At 41.0% G+C, this 20,249-nt stretch overlaps 1 protein-coding gene across 1 annotated transcript in view; it reads left to right on the top strand.

The window, feature by feature from the left end:
• Nucleotides 1-20,249, top strand: part of mast2 (microtubule associated serine/threonine kinase 2) — a 227,943-nt gene that overhangs the window by 52,108 nt on the left and 155,586 nt on the right. The window contains exons 2-3 of the mRNA XM_034081341.1: nt 9,415-9,568; nt 11,726-11,910. Of these exons, the coding sequence (XP_033937232.1) occupies nt 9,415-9,568; nt 11,726-11,910 (339 nt within the window). The remainder of the gene's footprint in view (nt 1-9,414; nt 9,569-11,725; nt 11,911-20,249) is intronic.

The following is a 20,249-nucleotide window of genomic DNA, read 5'->3' as shown; positions in this document are numbered from 1 at the left end:
TCATGTCATTTGCTCACTACTAGTCTTTTTTTTACCACCAGGTGTGCAAAAACTACAGGTACATTTAATATATATATATATATATATATATATATATATATATATATATATATATATATATATATATATATATTATCGGTTATCGGTATCGGTCTTGAGAAGCAGGAAGTTATCGGCATCGGTATCGGTTTCAAAAAACCAATATCGTGCATCCCTACTAAAAACACATCAAACTCATCAATAAGCTGACATATTTGATTAGCAGTTAATAGGCTAATAAAGGTCAGGATCCACAAGCAGGTTGTAAACACGACCACAGTTTATCCAGATTATCTTAATCCCTTTTTTTGGGGGTCTAACTGAAGTGAGCATTAGGGCTGTCCTCGACTAAAGACATTCTTAGTTGACTTCAAACATGTTGCCATCTGATTGGTTGTGTGCCGAAAGGTCAATGGTAACTGGCTTGAAGTTGAAATTGTTTGAATGTTGAGGTCGATCACTGCGCAATACAACAAGCAGTTAGTTGAATTTTAGTAAACAGTCGGATCGTCAGACTGTTTATCACCCCGCGAAAGGTTAGATCTTCGAAATGTTCTCGTTGGGTATATAGTTACGCACTTACTTACTAACTTATAGAAATGATCAGTAAACCTACACAAACAAGATCCAAGCTTTGACCCAGTTAAGACAAGTCCAGGTACTTGCAATCACAAAGGCATGCATCAATCACATTGTGTCATGTTTACAGGAAACGGGGTCCTCTGGTGAGCTCAGAATATTCTTCAGATGAAACAAACTATAGAGAAAAGTGCTAGAAAGCGCTAAATGTTGACGTTTTCTCTCCACTGAGCTCTGTTCTTCGCTGGTGGTCAGCCGGCACACCCACACACGCTGAGGGATTGTGAACAACTAAGACCTTTGTGGCTGCTTCCTCCCTTAACAGGCCACAAAACAAACGCACTGTTTAATCCTCCAGTCCACATGGTGCACTTTGCTGCGTAGTGCCTACCCATCTATCCCCCCCTGTGCTGAGCATGTGTTTCCGCTGCATTCAAACTCTCTTGCAAGCCACTTGTGTCATTTTGCAGCACTTTTTCAGCTGTCGGCCCATTGAATCCACTCGCTCTGGAGCCAAGAGAGTTTTTAAATCACGTTTTGGATCCACTTTGCTGCCAGGAAAACAATCCACAAGATTGATTGGGCCTGTTGTTTTTCTGCTGTGTGGGCCTGAGCTGCAGGGAAATTGTGAGTTTATGGTGCTTTTCTGCTGGCTAGCACAACTGTGTCTACGGTCGGTGGTAGAATTCAACTTACTACGCGATGCACCTACCCTTCTCGGCATCATCTCTGCAGATTTTTTATTTTTTTTTTGTTAGAGAAATGCTCAGCATCCTCCGTGGGAAGTGACAGTTGTGATAGATTGGAGATGCACATGTTGCATTACTGTGCACCGCTGCTCTCCACGGGATGGGACAAAAGATGAATGTCGTCCCAAATGTGATGCAGCAGGAACACGAGGCCAGAGGGAAGGTGGGAACATGGGGGAGGAAGAGAGAACGGAGGAAAGAAGAACATGATTACAGAAACCTGGTTTTACTTCCCTCTCAGTAGGAAACACTCCCTGCTAGGCGTCAATCACATGTTCTGGCAATTCCCCGGTTCATCTATGGTTGTTTTCTTTTCTTTGTCCACTTTCAAATCAATCTGTAGGAAACAAACCTTTGTGAAAGCCTATGAAGCTTCTTTAAAGTGAACTTGAATACTTATTTTTCAGTTATTCCCCTATTTATTCTCTTCAGTGCCACAGATTTTTTTTTTTCTTCCAAACTAATGTTTAGTACTTCAATTTTACCGTTTGATTGAAGCCTCAAGGCCCTGACACACCAAGCAGTCACCAGAGGACTCGCCGACGCCGGCTGTTGCCTCGCCGTGTTCTCCTGCGTCTTGGCCATGTGTCGCACGGGAACACACCGCAAAAGACTTCAGTGCGTGAGTGGCAATAACTCTCCTTACCAGCAGGCGGCGGTAGTGTGTATTAGTCATTCAAAATAGGCAACAACCGGAAAACAGAGAAGAAGAACAGACCGTGATATAAACAAACAACACATAGCGTGTGCGTTCCATTTTCACTCTCGTCCATCGAAAACATGTTTCGTGCGGCACTGGAGCTAGATTTGGGTTCTGCCCGATTTGTATTAATGTCATGTTGACAGGTTATCATTAGAGATGTCCCGATCCGATCACGTGATCGGGGATCGGAGCCGATCACGTGATTTTCAAAAGATCGGAATCGGGAGAAAAAAATCGGGGATCGGGATTCCGATCATTCAAAATCAAATGATCGGAATCGGATCGGGAGCAAAACAAGGTGATCGGGACATCCCTAGTTATCATCATGTAGGCGTTGATAAAAGCTCATTCTAATGTTGTGTTATGTGTGTATGAAGGTGCAAAATAAAGTTTTGCATTGCCTATCCTGCTATTTGTGTTCTTTTAATCACACAGCGATAAGAAACAATAACAATGTGCTTACATAACTGTCAGTTGCAGCCCTAGCATTAGTATTGTTTATAGTAACAGCTACAACATTAAAATACTTCTAGGCAGATTGAGGAGGATAATGGGAGAATGAACAGAGAAACATCCATCCAATAATAACTGTATTTGTATCGCACCTTTCATACAGGGGATTGCAGTTCAAAGTGCTTTACATCAGTAAGAAATAAGATATCAAATCCGTGTAAAACAAGCAGCAAGAGCAAAGCCTACAGTGGGATCAAATAATGCAGATATATATATATATATATATATATATATATATATATATATATATACAGTTGCAAGAAAAAGTATGTGAACCCTTTGGAATTACCTGTATTTCTGCATAAGTTGGTCATAAAATGTTTTCTGATCTTCGTCTAAGTCACAACCACAGACAAACACAGTCTGCTTAAACTAATACCACACAAACAATGATATGTTTTTATTGAACACACCATGTAAACATTCACAGTGCAGGGTGGGAAAAGTATGTGAACCCCTAGGCTAAAGACTTCTTCAAGAGCTAATTGGAGTCAGGAGTCAGCCAACCGGGAGACCAATCAATGAGACGAGATTGGAGGTGTTGGTTAAAGCTGCCCTGCCCTATAAAAAATGCACACCAGTTTTGAATGTGCTATTCTTAAGAAGCATTGCCAGATGTGAACCATGCCTCGCATAAAAGAGCTCTCAGAAGACCTACCATTAAGAATTGTTGACTTGCATAAAGCTGGAAAGGGTTACAAAAGTATCTCTGAAAGCCTTGATGTTCATCAGTCCACGGTGAGACAAGTTGTCTATACATGGAGAAAGTTCAGCACTGTTGCTACTCTCCCTTTACAGGAGTGGCCGTCCTGTAAAGATGACTGCAAGAGCACAGCGCAGAATGCTCAATGAGGTGAAGAAGAATCCTAGAGTGTCAGCTAGAGACTTAAAGAAATCTCTGGCACATGCTAACATCTCTGTTGACGAATCTACGATACGTAAAACACTGAACAAGAATGGAGTTCATGGGAGGACACCACGGAGGAAGCCACTGCTGTCCAGAAAAAACATTGCTGCACGTTTGAAGTTTGCAAAAGAGCACCTGGATGTTCCACAGCACTACTGGCAACATATTCTGTGGACAGATGAAACCAAAGCTGAGTTGTTTGGAAGGAACACACAACGCTATGTGTGGAGAATCCAAAGGGTTCACTTTTTCTTGCAACTGTATATATATATTAATCCCAACAGGCCACCTTGTTTATGGTTTGATTCAGTTTTAGTAGAATATAAAATACATGAATGAATGATGAAATGAGCACAAAGTGCAGACATACTATAATTATATTGAGGTACTTGAGACTAATCCTGCAACTGTATAGTTCTGCTCCACAACAGTTAGAGAATGAAGAAACCATCACGTATGAAAGGCTACATGTGAATAGAGGGGCAGAAAAACGGCTTGCACATTTACATTTCAATCTTGAACAATGAACAGCGGTAGACAGTATCTCATTTAGTATCATCATCCTGCGCTTCACCGGAGGCCTTCGAGTGCCGAGTGTGCTTGGCCTCTCTCCGAGCGGTGCCGGTGTGGTGCAGATGGTGGATTCTGCCAGGCAGGGCTCAGCATCAAAGTGGAAGGACTCCTCGGTGGTGCTGGTCGAGGTTTCACTGCTGGTGCCACCGGGGGTTGATTCTGCAGCCACCTTCCTTACATTTTTTAAAATAAATTCACAGTTAGTCAAATACCATGACTTCTTAAAACTGTTTACTAAGCATTCATAACAAAACAATACCCTGAAATGTGTGTGCCATTAGTTTGGGGTGTGGTCAAGTGTGAGAGGTACATTGTAGACACATTGTGATGCTCTATTCAGATGCTAAAGACATACTTCTAGAAGATTCAGTACACTACAAAATATAAAGACATATTTTATCATGTATTATTATAGGTTAAGATAAAAGCGTTATTTAACCCATGGTGAATTTCATAAGCTACCCAGCAGTATATCATGTAATTTCAATTAGCTCCTCCTTTACCAGCTGCAACATTAAGGTGATGAGCACATCAATAATTATAACAGAATAATATATATATTATTCTGTTATTGTTATATTTAACACTGTAACCACCAAATGAATGAAAATAATGTTTTTGTAAATGAAAGAAGCAAGAAACACTTATTTGTACTCAACAAATAAACTAGTTACCGTGACGGTGAGGTTCGAAGTACTCTCCTTCCTTCTTGTGTAGGGCTCTAAAAACGGCAGCCTGGTTATGATCCACTGCTGTCTGCCCGTCCTTTGTGCTCCACAACTACCCGAAGGGGCAAGTCTCCTGTACCGGGTGTACTGGGTTCGCAGAGAATCCCAATTCTTCAGCTCTTTCTCTGAAGCACACAAATAAACGATGTAAGCATTGTGGCTAGTTAGCATGTCCAATTCATATCTATATGCAGTGCCAAAGTGCACAGCTAGCAACAGCTAGCAACAAGATAACAACAAATCATAAGGTTGAAATAACAAATTACATTTCACGTTAACGTCACTGTATGCTGGCAAACAATAAAAAGCCAACAGTATCTGCTAAAGAGCTCAATTGATGAAAAAGATAATCTTACCCAAGTAACCAAGTTGCGTTTCAATCTCTCGCTAGAGTCCGGTTTTCACTACTCGGTTCGAGTACCTTTTCTCTGTGATGTCGTACAGAGCTGGCCTCTCCTGGATCAAGGTGATGAGCAGGTCTTCGTTTGCGTCATTCCAGATCGCCATGATGAGATGAAAATGAATAGCAGTCTGTGTGTGCCTTCTTAAATCGTTTGTTTACGTCCCTCACTTCCGTTTCGCTTCTCATGCACTGATTCGCTAGCTGAACAGCCAATCAGAGTGATTGTTTGGTCCGACTGCCTGACCCGATGCATGGCCGATTCAACATGTTGAATCGGCCATGCATCGGGTCAGGCAGTCCAAATAAGGCGTGTCACGGTCGACGGTGCGGGACACACCAAATTGAGTTTGGGCGACAGGACATGCTTCGTCTTCCGACTTAAAAACAGCCCAAATCGGCCTGGTGTGTCAGGGCCTTCAGTCACAAAATAATCCTAGCTTTTAAGGAGGCCAATAGAAGCCCATCATCGTTTAAGTTGAATGATATACACAGCACCTCACTGGGTGTGGCCAGGTGTCTTATACAGAACACATGCACACTACACAGGGTGTGAAGAGAGAATGCAGTCATGCAGGAATATGTGACTGCAGTTACTTGGTATGTGTTCCTTTGAAGGCTTTTTCCATTGTCAATGCATTCGTTGGAAACATACAAAATAAATGAGATAGATAAATCATTTCCCACTAATAAACAGTCAATTTAGTGAATTAGCTACAGCTGATTAACTCTGCCAGCAAACTAGCCTCTTTAGTGGAATTGGAATTGGAAACTCACCAGCTGAAACTGATCAGCTTGTAAAGGCCGGGGGGGCAAAGCTGTCTCTTCGGTGCAGAGCTGACATTATTTGGTGATAAAACAAAAAGTCGGTCAACAGATCAAATCAATCGGCAACTATTTTGATATTTGTTTAATCTTTTAAGTTATTATTACAAGAACAACATACCAACATTAGGACTCTCTAATGTGAGAATGTGCTTCTTCGTTTTGCTTGTTTTTCATGAAATTAAATTGGGTACATTTGGGTTATTTGTTCTGGTCAGACAAGAAAAGCAAAATAATAGTAAAACCTTGATGTCCTTATATTTTAATGGCTGTTTTTTCAGTGTTTCAGATTATTTTACCTAGAAACTATCTGTCTTACTAGGCCTCATGCTGCTGCTGTACACTTAGTGACAGGCACAGTGAGAGTACCTTAGCAGCATGAGGATTAGGACCTGATCAATTACCAGCTAATGCACTTACAGCAGCTCATTAGGCAATAGTCCTGCCAGTGAAGGACAGTGACACTTTTAAAACCAATGTGTCACTAGTTTACACAAGCCTTAAGTAAGTCTATTAATACAGATCGAATTCACTGTACTGTTACAAAAAAGCTGTCATTGTTTTGAGGGTTCAATGGAGCCGGTGTATCTGGAGCAATGTGGGTAATTAGGAAAGGATCAGGCCTTACATAACCAATAGCAATCCTTCAGAAATGACCTGAATTGGTGGCAGTTCTGTGGATCAGCCCGGACATCCTGAGCATGTTTCACTGCAGTGTAAATAATACACACACCCTCGCAAACTGTAACACTGTGGTGTCAATTTGTGTTGTAGGAAGGCGGGTCAGTTTACCTGCTACACTAACGACTTCCTGAACACACACATGACATGTATGTCTTTGTCTCTGTATACTTTTAATATGTTTGCATGAAAGGTCACTTCTTTTGAATGTTGTTTACGATGAAAAGTCTCTTCATGATAGCTGTGCTACATCACACACAGATCCACAGGCGCACACACTGACCTCTTAGCTGTGTTTCCACCAATTTGTGCTCTGTAGAGAAGCTCAGATCTGCATATCACACTCTCCTCCGCAGATTACTATCAGCCTGCCCCCTGCTGGTAAACTAAAGAGCTGCAGGCTGTGACAATGACTGTAAATGTATTCAGCGTGCTGCAGCTCTCCCCCCAGAGACATACCAACAGCTGCACAGGCTGTACCAAATGAAGCTGTCACTCAAACAATAACGCAACAAAGCACCACAATCAGTCTAGTGTTTGACAGGTAGAAATGCCTTCGCTGCTCTGGAACATAATTCAATGACACAACAGCGGAGGGGCAGAAATAAGGTGGGGTTATGCAATATTACTGTGTTGGACTACTTAATCAATAGTGCTTCGACAGCAATTCTTTTTTCATGACCCCCGTCAGACAGCACATAAGAAGCAGTTGTTTGCCTTTAATTCGTTCTGTTGGAGGTGAAATATTCCCCCACACGGACTGCAGTTATTGCTGAGAGCTCTTCATGTGACCTATCATCTTATCTAACACTGCTAGAAGACATCAACAGTGGCTTAAGACTGTCATTTAAAAAAAAAAAAAAACACTTTTTGATGTACACACAGTTTTTGTAGTTGTTTTTTGTACTGGTTTGAACAAGTCTTACAAGCTATATCTTGTATATATTTGGCACACATTCAAAACCTTTTAGTCTGTAGGGCTGATGTTGTATTTGGTGACTAGTATTCAGAACATGTGTCACTGCCTTGTGTTCATACTAACTTTGATGTCTGATTGTCTCTTAGGACATTGTTTGTGTTCAAATATCTGTGATATGTCAAAAACAATCACAATCCTTGAGGAAATACATTTCCTTTTTTAAATTAAATCGACAATGCAATTATGTTTAATTGGAATATATTTTTTAAGGAAATGAACTTGCATATTATTCAATTTAGGTTTAGTCTATTAATATTGGATTTAAATTAATTTGTATATTGTGAAGTAATTGTCAGGTATTTCACGTGCTGGATTAAGCAAAGTATTTAATCCATACAAGTCTTCACTGATTTCCAAGAATATCCTAAGTTATTGCAGTATAAGGCATTACTGAGGACCTTATCTATCCGAGGGTCTTATCCTCACTGAATACATTTTGTCAATACTACATTCAATGTGTGAGGCTGTCTTCTGAATCTCTAACATGAGGAGCTGCTGTGACGTGATGTCATCGTCTAGTTTCATAAGTGACTGTGATGCAAAAGTAGGTTGACTGAAGGTCTGAACAGGTCATTTACTCAAGCAGTAGTTAACTGTGTGTGTGTGTGCGCTTGTGTGTGTGTGTGTGTGGTTCAGGTTTTATTGGCCAAGAGTAACGGAAGCTTTTTCTCCCGTGTCGTGCAGCCATCTGGAAACGGTATGTTTGGGTGAGTTTGTGCTAACGTGAGCCGTCCAGATGTTTCTGGAAAACTCTCGTCAAGGGCTGCTCCGTCGGCAAGAGAGAGGAGCATAAGAGCCCAGGCAGGCCTTGTTTCCATGGAAACGGCGGAAGTTTCCCATATAATTTCAACCAGAATCCCACACAGAGACCTTGAGAGCGTGTGTGTGTGTGTGTGTGTGTGTGTGTGTGTGTGTGTGTGTCCAGCAGCCATACAGATAGCATTACTTCATCATTCCAGGTTTTTAAACACTTTATAATTTGACTAAGCTTTGGAAAATGTACCGAATATTTTTGTATACCTCTCTAGGGCCTCGAGAAAGGCTGGTCCCCGCAAGTGATAATCAGAAATGTGTTCCCCAAGGCAAATAATAACCAGCGTATTTGTGTGACGGCTGGACCGTATTCTCTCTGGAGATTCTCTTTGAGCTTTGGGAATACCAAGGAAGTCAAGAGGAACTCTTCCCTTATTCCACTGACAAAGTGAATTATATATCAGTCTCTCTGTCGCTCTGCTGCTGCTCGGTGGCTGAAGGTGTGGCTTAATGACAGAGCCGGGTGCCTCTTACACCGCTGACTGCTCCTGTTGCATGAAAACAGGTGTGGTTGTGTTGAAGGAGACGTGGTGACGGTGAGCGTTGTGTTTTATGACTTTGTTTTGGCTCTCAGACCGCTCAGGGCAGGGACCCCACACTGTCTGACTGCTGGTCCTCGGATATTCCTCTTCTTTACTTTAAACCAGGTTAAGGATCTAGAGTACGTTTGTAACAAGGCTCTTCTCAAACACAAATCTTATTTCCCCCATTCACAATATTTGTTCCCGAAAGGCTTTTTATTATAGGGGCTATATACCTAAACACATACTATGAACTGTGCTTAAAATATTTGACAGTTGTTGGTTTTGATGTGCGACCTAGATGAAGGATCATTTGTGGACAGTATGAACATTTTGACATTATATGTGAACAAAGTCTTATCAGTTTTCTTGTTGTTGATCCTCTCTCTCCTTCGTCTTTCCAGAAGGAGTTTGTGCCTCCTCCTCCTCCTCTCCTCTTCAGGAAGATGAGTAACCCCGACCTTTCCCCCGCAGCCACCGCTGCCACCAAATCCAAACTGCACCGCCAGCTGAGCCAGGACGAGAGCTGGGGCCGACGCAGCAGCCTGGCCATGACCGGTAACAGAACCGTATCATTACATGTTTCAAAAATAAAGATGTCCTGCTCTGTTTTAAAACACTTCATGGATGTCAATGATATCCTGTTGTGTGAACTGTTGGTTTTCTATCACTTTTTCACAGGGACTGGTTTGTGTTGTTGTCTTTTGGGTTTAGTACATTGACATTGGAAATAATTAATGTGAGCTAAGATTGAGCTAGTTTGATTCTCATCCAGTTATTCAGGGTGGAGACCACATTTCTATGACTATGAATCATTAAGTTAAGTGAGACGCAGACATCTCTTAGGGGATTCTGTGTAGGGCTGCTCAATTAATCGTATTTTAATCTCAATTACAATTATGGCTTGCAACGATTACGAAAACAACGTAATCGAAATATAACGATTATTTTTTAGTATTATTAATAAAAGAAATTGTATTGGTTTTTCAGTTGAATTATACTTAAAGTTCAGGGTAATCAACTGTTCAAAACATACTGTTCACATTTTTTTTCTCCAATAAATTGATGTTTTCAAAGTAAATGGATAATCGTTTTTAATAATCGTGATATCAATTATTGACCCAAATAATCGAGATTATGAATTTCGCCATAATCGAGCAGCCCTAATTTCTAGCAAAACATCTTTAAGAGATCACATGAGCAGCCCTACCAGCATTTGCCATGGTGGCCAAAACATCTTTATTTGGTCTTAAATTGTAGTTCAACATTTATTTCCTGTTACTTCTGGACCATGACGGTGGTCCAGCCTTTATACATATATATATATATATATATATATATATATATATATCCTTTATTTAACCAGATAAAAGACTCATTGAGATTAAAATCTCTTTTCCAAGAGCGACCTGGCCAAGAGGGGCAGCATGTACAAAGTTACAACAGATAAAACACAGACATGACGGGCAGACAAATACAGCTGTAAAACACAAATAAAATGGCACATTAGCCAGTCAATATGAGAAGTAATACAAATTATTAAAAATCATTCAAAACTGGCAACATTTAAAAACGATTTTAGGATATACGAGCACTCACATGTCACATCTACCAATGGTGTCGTGTTCTCTGTCCTTTAAGATGGACCTGAACTCCCCCATAGTGATTACATCTGAGAGTTTCAGCTCCTTCTGTACATTGTTCCAAGCTGTGGGGGCAGCATATTTAAAAGCTGTTTTACCCAGTGTTGTTCTCACTGTAGGAACCAGCATCTGAATAAAATAATATAATACAAAAACGTATAATGTTTAACTGAGTGAAATATGTTGAATATGTTTTACCAAAATGTTGGCTATATGTTAAGGAGTTTTCAGGTTGTGACAGTGCACTGCAACATGTTTGTTGATCTTGTTTATTGGTATTTATTATTTTGATATTATTTATTTAAATGTGGATATGCATGTACATTTATTTAATTTAATTTTGTATTGGTTTTTCAGTTGATTACCCTGAACGTATAATTCAACAGTTAAAAAGTTCAAATTATTATTTGTATTTGTTTTAAAGTACAATAAATGGATGTTTTCAAAGTCAATGAATAATCGCATTTAATATTCGCAATTACAATTATTGACCCAAATAATCAAGATTATGATTTTTGCCATACAGTAATCGAGCAGCCCTAACTCTGTGTCTCCATGTGTTACGGATAAAAGCTCAGCTGGGTTTGAGAGTTTTCATTGTTCGATATTGACCAGACCTTGACGGAAAATCAAAGTGACATCTCTCCGGTCATAATGTCAGCTGCAAATCATTTATCCTAAGCACAACTTGAAGTGTACTAAAGAACGGTTTGAATAGACAAGTCAGCACCAGCCTCTCTCATCGATGCTGCAAGTGTGCAACGATATGCCATCACTGCGAGGACATTTCTCAATGGTCTTCAATGTCCTTAGACATTATTTGGTGCCACTTTACAATAAGACTACCCTTATAAAGGGTTTAGGATTAGTTTGTAATTCATTTATGAACTGAGATATCAATTGTCTGAGATATCAATTGTCAAAGCACATTAACACTTACAATATTTGGCTAGAATTCTTTAAGATTTGTCTGGGAGATTGAAATGTGCCTGTACACGTTGACAGGCACCAATTTTTTCCAACATAAAAGCTTATTGAGATGAGTCTCTCCCTTCTGCCCCCCCCCCCACAGGTAAGCAGCTGCTGCCTCTGTCCAGCAGTCTGCACGCCGGGGTCAGTCAGATGGCCTGGCAGGGGCCCTCAGGAGCATTTATAGGGCACGGGGCCACCGGGGGACCGTCTGCAGGAGATGGGAACAACCTGGTCCGCATGAGGAGCCAAAGCCTGGGACAGTCTGCTCCGTCACTCACCGGACTGGTCAGTACCAAAACCCAACACACACACACACTGTGGTATTTCTCCTCAGGTCAGGAAGGCTCAAGAACATGCCTGTCCACATGGGAATCACAATGATGTTGGCCAGGATTATTGTGACATTGTCATTACTATATTTTCCCAAGCCTTGTCCTGCCCATATATGGTCATCACCTAGCAATTGGGGAACATGATACATGCACACATTTGATTGTATCACGGATCACTTTTCTGAAACATGATTTGACAGAAATCAGACTTAAATTAGGCTTTTTCATCCTTTAAAAAGTATACCCATGCTATCAGGTTTTCTGATATCTGCAGACTCACAGTGAGCTGTTTGACTGGAAGTCTGCCAGCTGAATGCAGACTGAGGATGACTCAGGCTTTTACACACACACACACACACACACACACACACACACACACACACACACACACACACACACACACACACACACACACACACACACACACACACACACACACACACACACACACACACACACACACACACACACACACACACACACACACACACACACACACACACACACACACACACACACACACACACACACACACATAGACATTTCACATCCACAGAAACACTTGTTTGCTCAGTACTGAGAGGAAGGAGTGGAGCAGAAATGACTGTGTGTGTTCACTCGCTTGTGGGTGTATTGGGTTTAGATGCAGCACCGTGCTGAGCCGTAGGGCTGGAGTCTAGATGAATGGGCTCTGCAGTGTGTGTGTGTTTTGTGTGAAAGCACTACTCTGACCCCTGCTGGCTGTGGAGGGTAACACTAGAGGAATGCTTCCTGCTGTAAGATTTGACCTTCCTATGTTCAGTTCCACTCACACAAAACAAAACATCATTTTAAAGCTCCATAGTTATAACTTAGTGTGTCTTTGTTTCCTCCACTCTGTTTCTGTAGGTATATTAAAACGGTGTCTTTGCGTAAGGTCTAGTTGCTTGGACTGTTTCTAATAATAATACAAATACCTGTCACAAAGAGCTTTACATTGCTGTTATAAAATCAATTCTACAGCATCTGGTTTAGGATGAGAACTAAAACAACAACATCGGATGCACAATATGAAACCTGTTTAAAGGGACTGCATTTGGAAACCACCAGCAGATGGCATCAGTGATTCGTGTTTCAAAACATCACCAATAGCTTTGTTTCATTACATTACATTACATTACATTGCATTTAGCTGACGCTTTTATCCAAAGCGACTTACAATAAGTACATTCGACCAGGAAGACACAACCTTGAAGAAAACAGAATCATAAAGTACATCAGGTTTCATAGAGCCAAGCATTTCAAGTGCTACTCAACTGGCTTTAGATAAGCCAGTCCTTTATTAGTATATAAGTGCTCTGTTAGCAGTTCTTTGTTAGTAATTCTATCGCTCGAAGTGGAGTCGAAAGAGATGAGTTTTCAGTCTGCGCCGGAAGGTTTGTACACTTTCTGCCGTCCTGATGTCAATGTGGAGCTCATTCCACCATTTTGGAGCCAGGATAGCAAACCCACGTGTTTTTGCTGATGGGAACTTGGGTCCCCCTCGCAGCGAGGGTGCAGCGAGTCGTTTTGTTGATGCAGAGCGGAGTGCACGCGCTGGGGTGTACAGTTTAAAGGAATGGTCCACTCATTAGATAATTAATCAAAACTTCAGTATTTAGTGAAACGTTATGTTTAAACCATACCCTGAAGAAATCAGCGATATTCCCCGGTAAATAATGATTTTATAGCTCTTTTTTATCAAGACCTGTATATTCCGTCTGGCCGCCGCCATGTTTGCCATTTTCAGTAGTCACGTGATGGTCGTGACGTCATCCATGCGTTCACTTTGTCAACACACGGAAACATGGTGGAGTATTTCAGTTCGGACTCGTCAGCAGAGGAACAAGTTTTGACCAATGTGAAGAGATTGGATGGGGGAATTCAACCATACATATCAGTATGACAATACGACACCCTCTGTCCTAAGACCCTCACATCGTACAAGGAAAAACTTCCGAAGAAAACCCACAGTTTAAAGGGAACATGGGAGAAACCTCAGGGAGAGCAACAGAGGAGGGATCCCTCTCCCAGGACGGACAGACGTGCAATAGATGCCGTGTGTAAATTGAAAAGATAATACATTTGCAACATAGGTAGTCCAAATGTTTGGAAATGCATGTGTGTATAATGGGAAGATGATATAAGATACTATATGTATGCATGTAGTACCACCCTTGCTAGCGATTCCCTCTCTAGTTTAGCATACTCAGCTTCGTTGTCCCTGGCCATAGAATCACGATTTTATGGGACCGGAAAAACTGGGGGGAAATACACACTAGCCGGTACTACGCTATATGGAAAGGCCACCAAAAACTGTCCTGGCCTGGACGTTAAAACGGGGCTAGCCGCTGCAATGGAAATGCGCTATAACATACCTTATTCTTACTCCGAGCACTACTTCTGCTCCTCCGTCGCTTCACACTTGCAGAGGGCGATTTCTCTACTGGCCGAACTGGTGTCCTGGTCGGTGATGACACCAGAAAGACCGATGGTACTGCATCTCCATTGAGTAATGGTTGTTCTTTAAATCCCATGTTATGTTTGATCATACTCTCAGAGTAGTCGTCCGGAAATGTGAAATGTTCGCTGCATACATGAGCCTGTGAATCTCTCGGTTCGGGCCGGCCACATTTCGCTAGCCACTGCCTCCGAATGTACTTCTTATGCTTACCTTTTGGGAACAGATGGAACCGAGCATTCCGTGGATTGTTCCTATCCGAATTATGGCAATATTTCGTGATACAGTGAGGCATATTTGAATAGAGAAACTACAGTAAATAACATGGAGATCAACGTGTCTTCGAAAACCAAACGCATGGATTACGTCACGTCCGGGAAATGGCGGCGCCCACAGTGTTGATGTTATTTCGGTATATAATCAGTTTAAAATCACTGATAATGTCATCGGATTAAAAAAAAAAAAAGAGAGACTGGCAGAGACTGGTCTGTTTTATCGGATGATAATTTTTAAAAAATGAGTGTCATGAGCATACCATTCCTTTAACCATGTCCTGGAAGTAGGAAGGGCCAGATCCATTCGCAGCATGGTATGCAAGTATGTTTCATACCTGTTATACACGTTGGCAACTGTGTATGTTTGATAAATATACATATAGACAATAGATGGATAAGTCCGAGCTTGTTTGTGTTGCAGTTGATAGTCTACATTGATACAATAGATGTTTTTATTCATTTATTCTCTATACATTTATTGTCAAAAACAAATCAGCGGACCTTCAGAGGTCTCAAAAAACTCTCAAAAGTGGATTTGAAATGATGACGGATTGCCACTTTTCACCTTAAAGGAATAATTCAGCATTTATGTGAAACAGTTAACACTTCACATCCACATGATCTCACAGTTTCAATGCATACATTCACACTCGCATGTTGAACATTTCTTACCTTCCTTTTTTCTGCAGATGTGGTGTCCAGTCTGAACAGCTCATAAACTCAAAGGATGAATCACATAGTAAGCAGATCTTGACATATAAAGTCTGTAAATACTGATCCAGGGATAACAAATACATGTGCTCAAAGTCTCTGTGGTCAGGGCGGTTAAAGGACCTTCATTTCACTAGGACTAAAAAGACAACATGAAATGAATCTGCCATTTACTTTGGCTCCTTTCTAAATGACTTCAGCCAGCAGGAAATTGCAGCACGGTTTGAAGATGGTAAATGTGAGAAACAGAGTTATTCTAGTTGAGCAAATAATCACAGGTTATTATATTTCTCAAGGGCACATTTAGTCATGTTTTCCTTTCTCTTGGCAGCCGCACTCCTCCACACTGTTTCTCTCCGTCACTGTTTCATTCACTCTCGCTCAGATTCTCAATCAACAGAAGTACAGAAGTGCGTGCGCATCATATTTCAGCCTTGTGTTGATCCTCAGGGTCACGGCTGTCAGAATGTTTGTGTGTTGGCTTAAAGCTCCATCTCACGCTTTGAATTGACTTACATTACTGTGAGGGAAAAACACCTGCGCCCCTCTGGCTCATCTCCCTTCTTCTCTCCTGCTTTTCCTCTGTGTGTCATATTTTATGAAACAGTGTTATGATTCGTAGAGGCTGATTTCCATACAATCTGTATTCATTTGTGTACCTTTAAAAGTTAATTGGATTATGTTTTTTTAATAGTGTTTACGATTTGCTTACAAGGTTAACACAGTTTCACTTTTCTTAGAGGCTGCTGTCTTTATTGTTACCATTCGTTTTTTGTAGTATGGATTGGATGTTATGGAGGAAAACTATATTTTGATAATAATGACCCTGCTGCAGTAACATTTGAGGTGCTTGGAAACACTACCACTTTTGAGGTGAAAATGACCTCCTTTTTTCAGTTTTACATCATATTAAACTGAATGTTTTTGGGCTTGAGACTGACAAAACAAGACATTCAAGACATCACCTCAGACTTTAACGAGCTTGGATGGAGATTTTTCACTATTTGTATTTTGTGATTTAACACACCGTACTTTTAACTCATCATTCTAAAATATAATCACCAGATATACCGATAATAGAAAGAAACTGTAGCTGCAGCCTTAAGGAGCGTTCCAATCACCACCATCATCACCTCATGACCACGACTGTAGGTATCTAAGTATTAGCCGATAGACAGTACCTGCATGCTACTATACGGTACAAACTGAGATATTTCCTTGCCCTAGAACAACATCACTTATGAAACTCTTAAATGCGTCTCTAGGAAGAGGATTAGTGTTTGATAATGTATTCGCCTCTGTGTGGTGGATTTAAAAAGTGTGCACTTAGGATGTTAGTGTGCAGAAGACTTCCTCCCTCAGAATCCATCCATCCATGCGTATGTGTTGTTAGCACCTGTGCTGTGTGTGGTTATTAAGTGAAGTGTGTGTGTGTTGGGGTGTGTGTGTGTGTGTTGGGGTGTGTGTATGTTGGGGTGAACATTAATGGATGTCCAGATGGTGTTTATCTCTGGACTAATGGACAAGGGTCTGCTCACTTCTGTTCTCTCTCTATGTCACACTTAAAGTGTTTGTGTGTGTGTTCCCTGACTAACCAAGTGTTGCCAGGTAACCCCTGGGAGTACCAGGTGGCGTGAGTGTCCTGAAACCTGGACCGTATATGGACTCAGTATTTTAAAAAGAAAGATCCCATGTTTCCTCAACGAGTGTCTTTGAGAGCTCACTTCTCTTTTTTCGGCAGAGCAGCATCATTCAATGAAGTGGTGAAACCCTCACAATCAGATTAGCATTTGTTTTTCAGGGAGACATGAAAGATTGCAGAAAGGGGAATACAGGGCTGTATATGAAAGTAGAGTGCTGCTGTATTGTTGCAGCTCGTGTTCAGGCACATCATTACACTGGGAGAGGCTCTCCAGACACATGACAGTTTGACACACGCCGATTCAGGGGGATACAAGAGGTTCTCTCCTGTTTTGTCATTCACTGTCAGACAGTCAACTGGAGATTTCCCTCACACTTCACATCCTGAGACAGAGGATTTCTGTCACAATGTGTTGTTTACCTCAATGGAATAGTTTAGTTTTCTGATCAATCTGATCATCTCCCAAACCATACATGTTTTTGTTTTTATCTATTTACCTTTTTATTTCTTAATTATTTCCCTCTCCCACACATATGCAGCGTTTATGTGAAACGTTAGCAAATTGTTATATAAACTCAGGTAAAAAAAGACATCCTTGCATTTCTTAGAGATATTCTTGTATATGTTTCCCTCTTTATTCAAAGGGGTCCTTTTATGCTCCTTTTCAGGCTTCATATTAGTATATAGTGTCTCTACTGGGACATGTCTCCTTGCTTTAATGTTCAAAAAGCTCTTGATCATTCTCATACTGCCTGTGCTGCAGCACCTCTTTTCACCGAGTGTGCAGGAGAGAAACTCCCTCTGGAGGAAACACAGGGATTCTAAATAGTACATTGTAGATTGTAGATGGATAGGATTTGTTATGTTTTTATATTTATATAGATATATCATATTTCAGAAAGGTTGATACGTTTCATGGATACATCTTCTGTAGCTCTACAGTACGCTGCTTTCATATCAGAAAGTGTTTTATGCAAGAAGTCCATTATTGCAGATAAAGGGATAAATGAAGCCTGGAATAAAGGATGCTCAGTTTAACAGCAGGCACTTCTCTGTGAGCTACACCTGCTGTGTGCAGACGTGAGGCCTCAGCCTCCATCATGGTGTGTTGGAGCTGACGCACCTACCTCTTAAATATGCATGAGAACATGCTGAATGATTGCTGCACTCAGACCAAGTCGAAACAAAGACCCAGACTACCGGTGAAATGGCTCGTCATATTTCCACAGGATGGAGATGCAACTCTGCATATACCTGTGACTCGGGCTGAGGGGGAACATTGAGTCCTGCTAGAATTAAAGTACTGATATGCTAAGAGTCTGAATTGATTCACAACTTCCAGAACCACAACGATTTGAAAAGAAAAACTGAGATTATGCAAATAATTGTGTTGACGTTAAAAACACACAAATGACCTCTTTTCAGTTTCAGATTTGTGAAGACTTTAATTTGGAAATTCACAAGTTCCTGAAAAAAGAAAAAGGAAGCTAGCTTAAAGGTGGGGTAGGTAAGTTTCAGAAACCGGCTCGAGATACACTTTTTGTTATATTCCATGGAATGCTCTTAACATCCCGATAGCAATGAATATCTTAAGTGCTTTGACACAAAATCCATAAAAAAATGTTATCTGTGGAAGCCGTAATACTGTAAAAAGTGCCGCCCTGTCTGTCAGCCTTCCAACTCGTGCACGCACAAATGTATCTCGTGCCCTCATTGGGCGTGCATTGCAGCAGTACTTCAATGACTCGCCAGCAACAGGCGGCCACTTTCACCAGTCTGCTGACGTCATGTGCGCGTTCATGTGTGTTGGAGGAGGTGCTCTGTAAGGAAGTCTGAAGGAAGGGGCGGATTCTTTTCGGCTGTGTACTTTCAAATTTTAGTGCACTCGAGCCGGTTTCTGAAACTTACCTACCCCACCTTTAAGCCTAGCAATTGTATTTATGGAAGAGGTACCATTTCCATTTTTTTGTATGACTTCAAATTGAAAATGAAATCGAAATGTGTTATCGTGTTTTGATAATTGTTCCCATTTGTTCCTAACAAGAATATTACAAGCAGACAGTCATCCTTATGTGTGTATACAAGATCGTATTGAAACAACTGCCAAGGAAACAGAAAGACATGTAGTATCATTGATTTGAAAGCCCAGCCATAAGTTTCACTGAGGTCCTAACCCGACTTTCCCAGTACAACACTCCAACCCAAAACACATATAGGTCTGTTATGACGGTTAGTGTTTTCACAAGACTCTTAAATGTTGTGTCCTGTTGTTAAGTTTCTTATCTTCATTGCTATTGGTATAATTGGAATATTCTACACTTTGGTGATGTGACCTCCAGTGATAATAGACACTGGGTTGAACAAGCTAAACACCACATTTATTTATGAGGTTCACCATTTTATACAAAAAAGGGATATTTTTATTATTACAAAAAGGGTTACACCATGCTAATGACTAAGACTGATGGTATTTAAAAAAACAAACTATTATTGATGATGAGTTACTGATGCTCCATTGATGATTTCTTCATATGCTCGAAAATATATATGCATTAAGGTAGGAGATGTAAACAGGCCTTTATTTGTATTTATTTTGACATATCACATAACATGTGTGCAACAATATAATCGAAATGTGGCTGTTGAAAAAGTTAGATTTGAGTGAATGTTGTTGCTTGAAGCTCTGGTTGCATAAGTAGAAAGACACAGCCTCTGACGTCCTTCCCCTCTATTAACCGCAGTGCGTATAAAGTTATGTATTGTCGTTCAATCTGGAGCAAAGGGGCCAAATGAACCCAATAAACAGTCTTATGTGTTTCTTTCCAACCGCAGCATTTTGTCATTATTGCTCCTTGTGAAAAGCACAGTGGCAGAGTCGAAGTGCTTTCAGGGCGGTCTCTGTGGTGATGACTCATGCTGAAGGTTGGTCTCTCTCAGAGGGACACAAAGAGCGCAGGGTGTGTGTGTGCTTCTGTGTTTCCATCAGCTTATCTTCCCCTCTCATATCTGCATGATGTCTGTCCTGCTTATATTCACATTCACTTGTCTGTCAGTGTTCACACACACACACACACACACACACACACACACACACACACACACACACACACACACACACACACACACACACACACACACACACACACACACACACACACACACACACACACACACACACACACTTC

This window comes from Pseudochaenichthys georgianus, chromosome 4, assembly GCF_902827115.2.
Source record: "Pseudochaenichthys georgianus chromosome 4, fPseGeo1.2, whole genome shotgun sequence".
In the NCBI taxonomy this organism is placed as follows: Eukaryota; Metazoa; Chordata; class Actinopteri; order Perciformes; family Channichthyidae; genus Pseudochaenichthys; species Pseudochaenichthys georgianus.
Note: the sequence above shows the minus strand (reverse complement) of the source record. Positions and strands in the feature narration are given on the sequence as shown.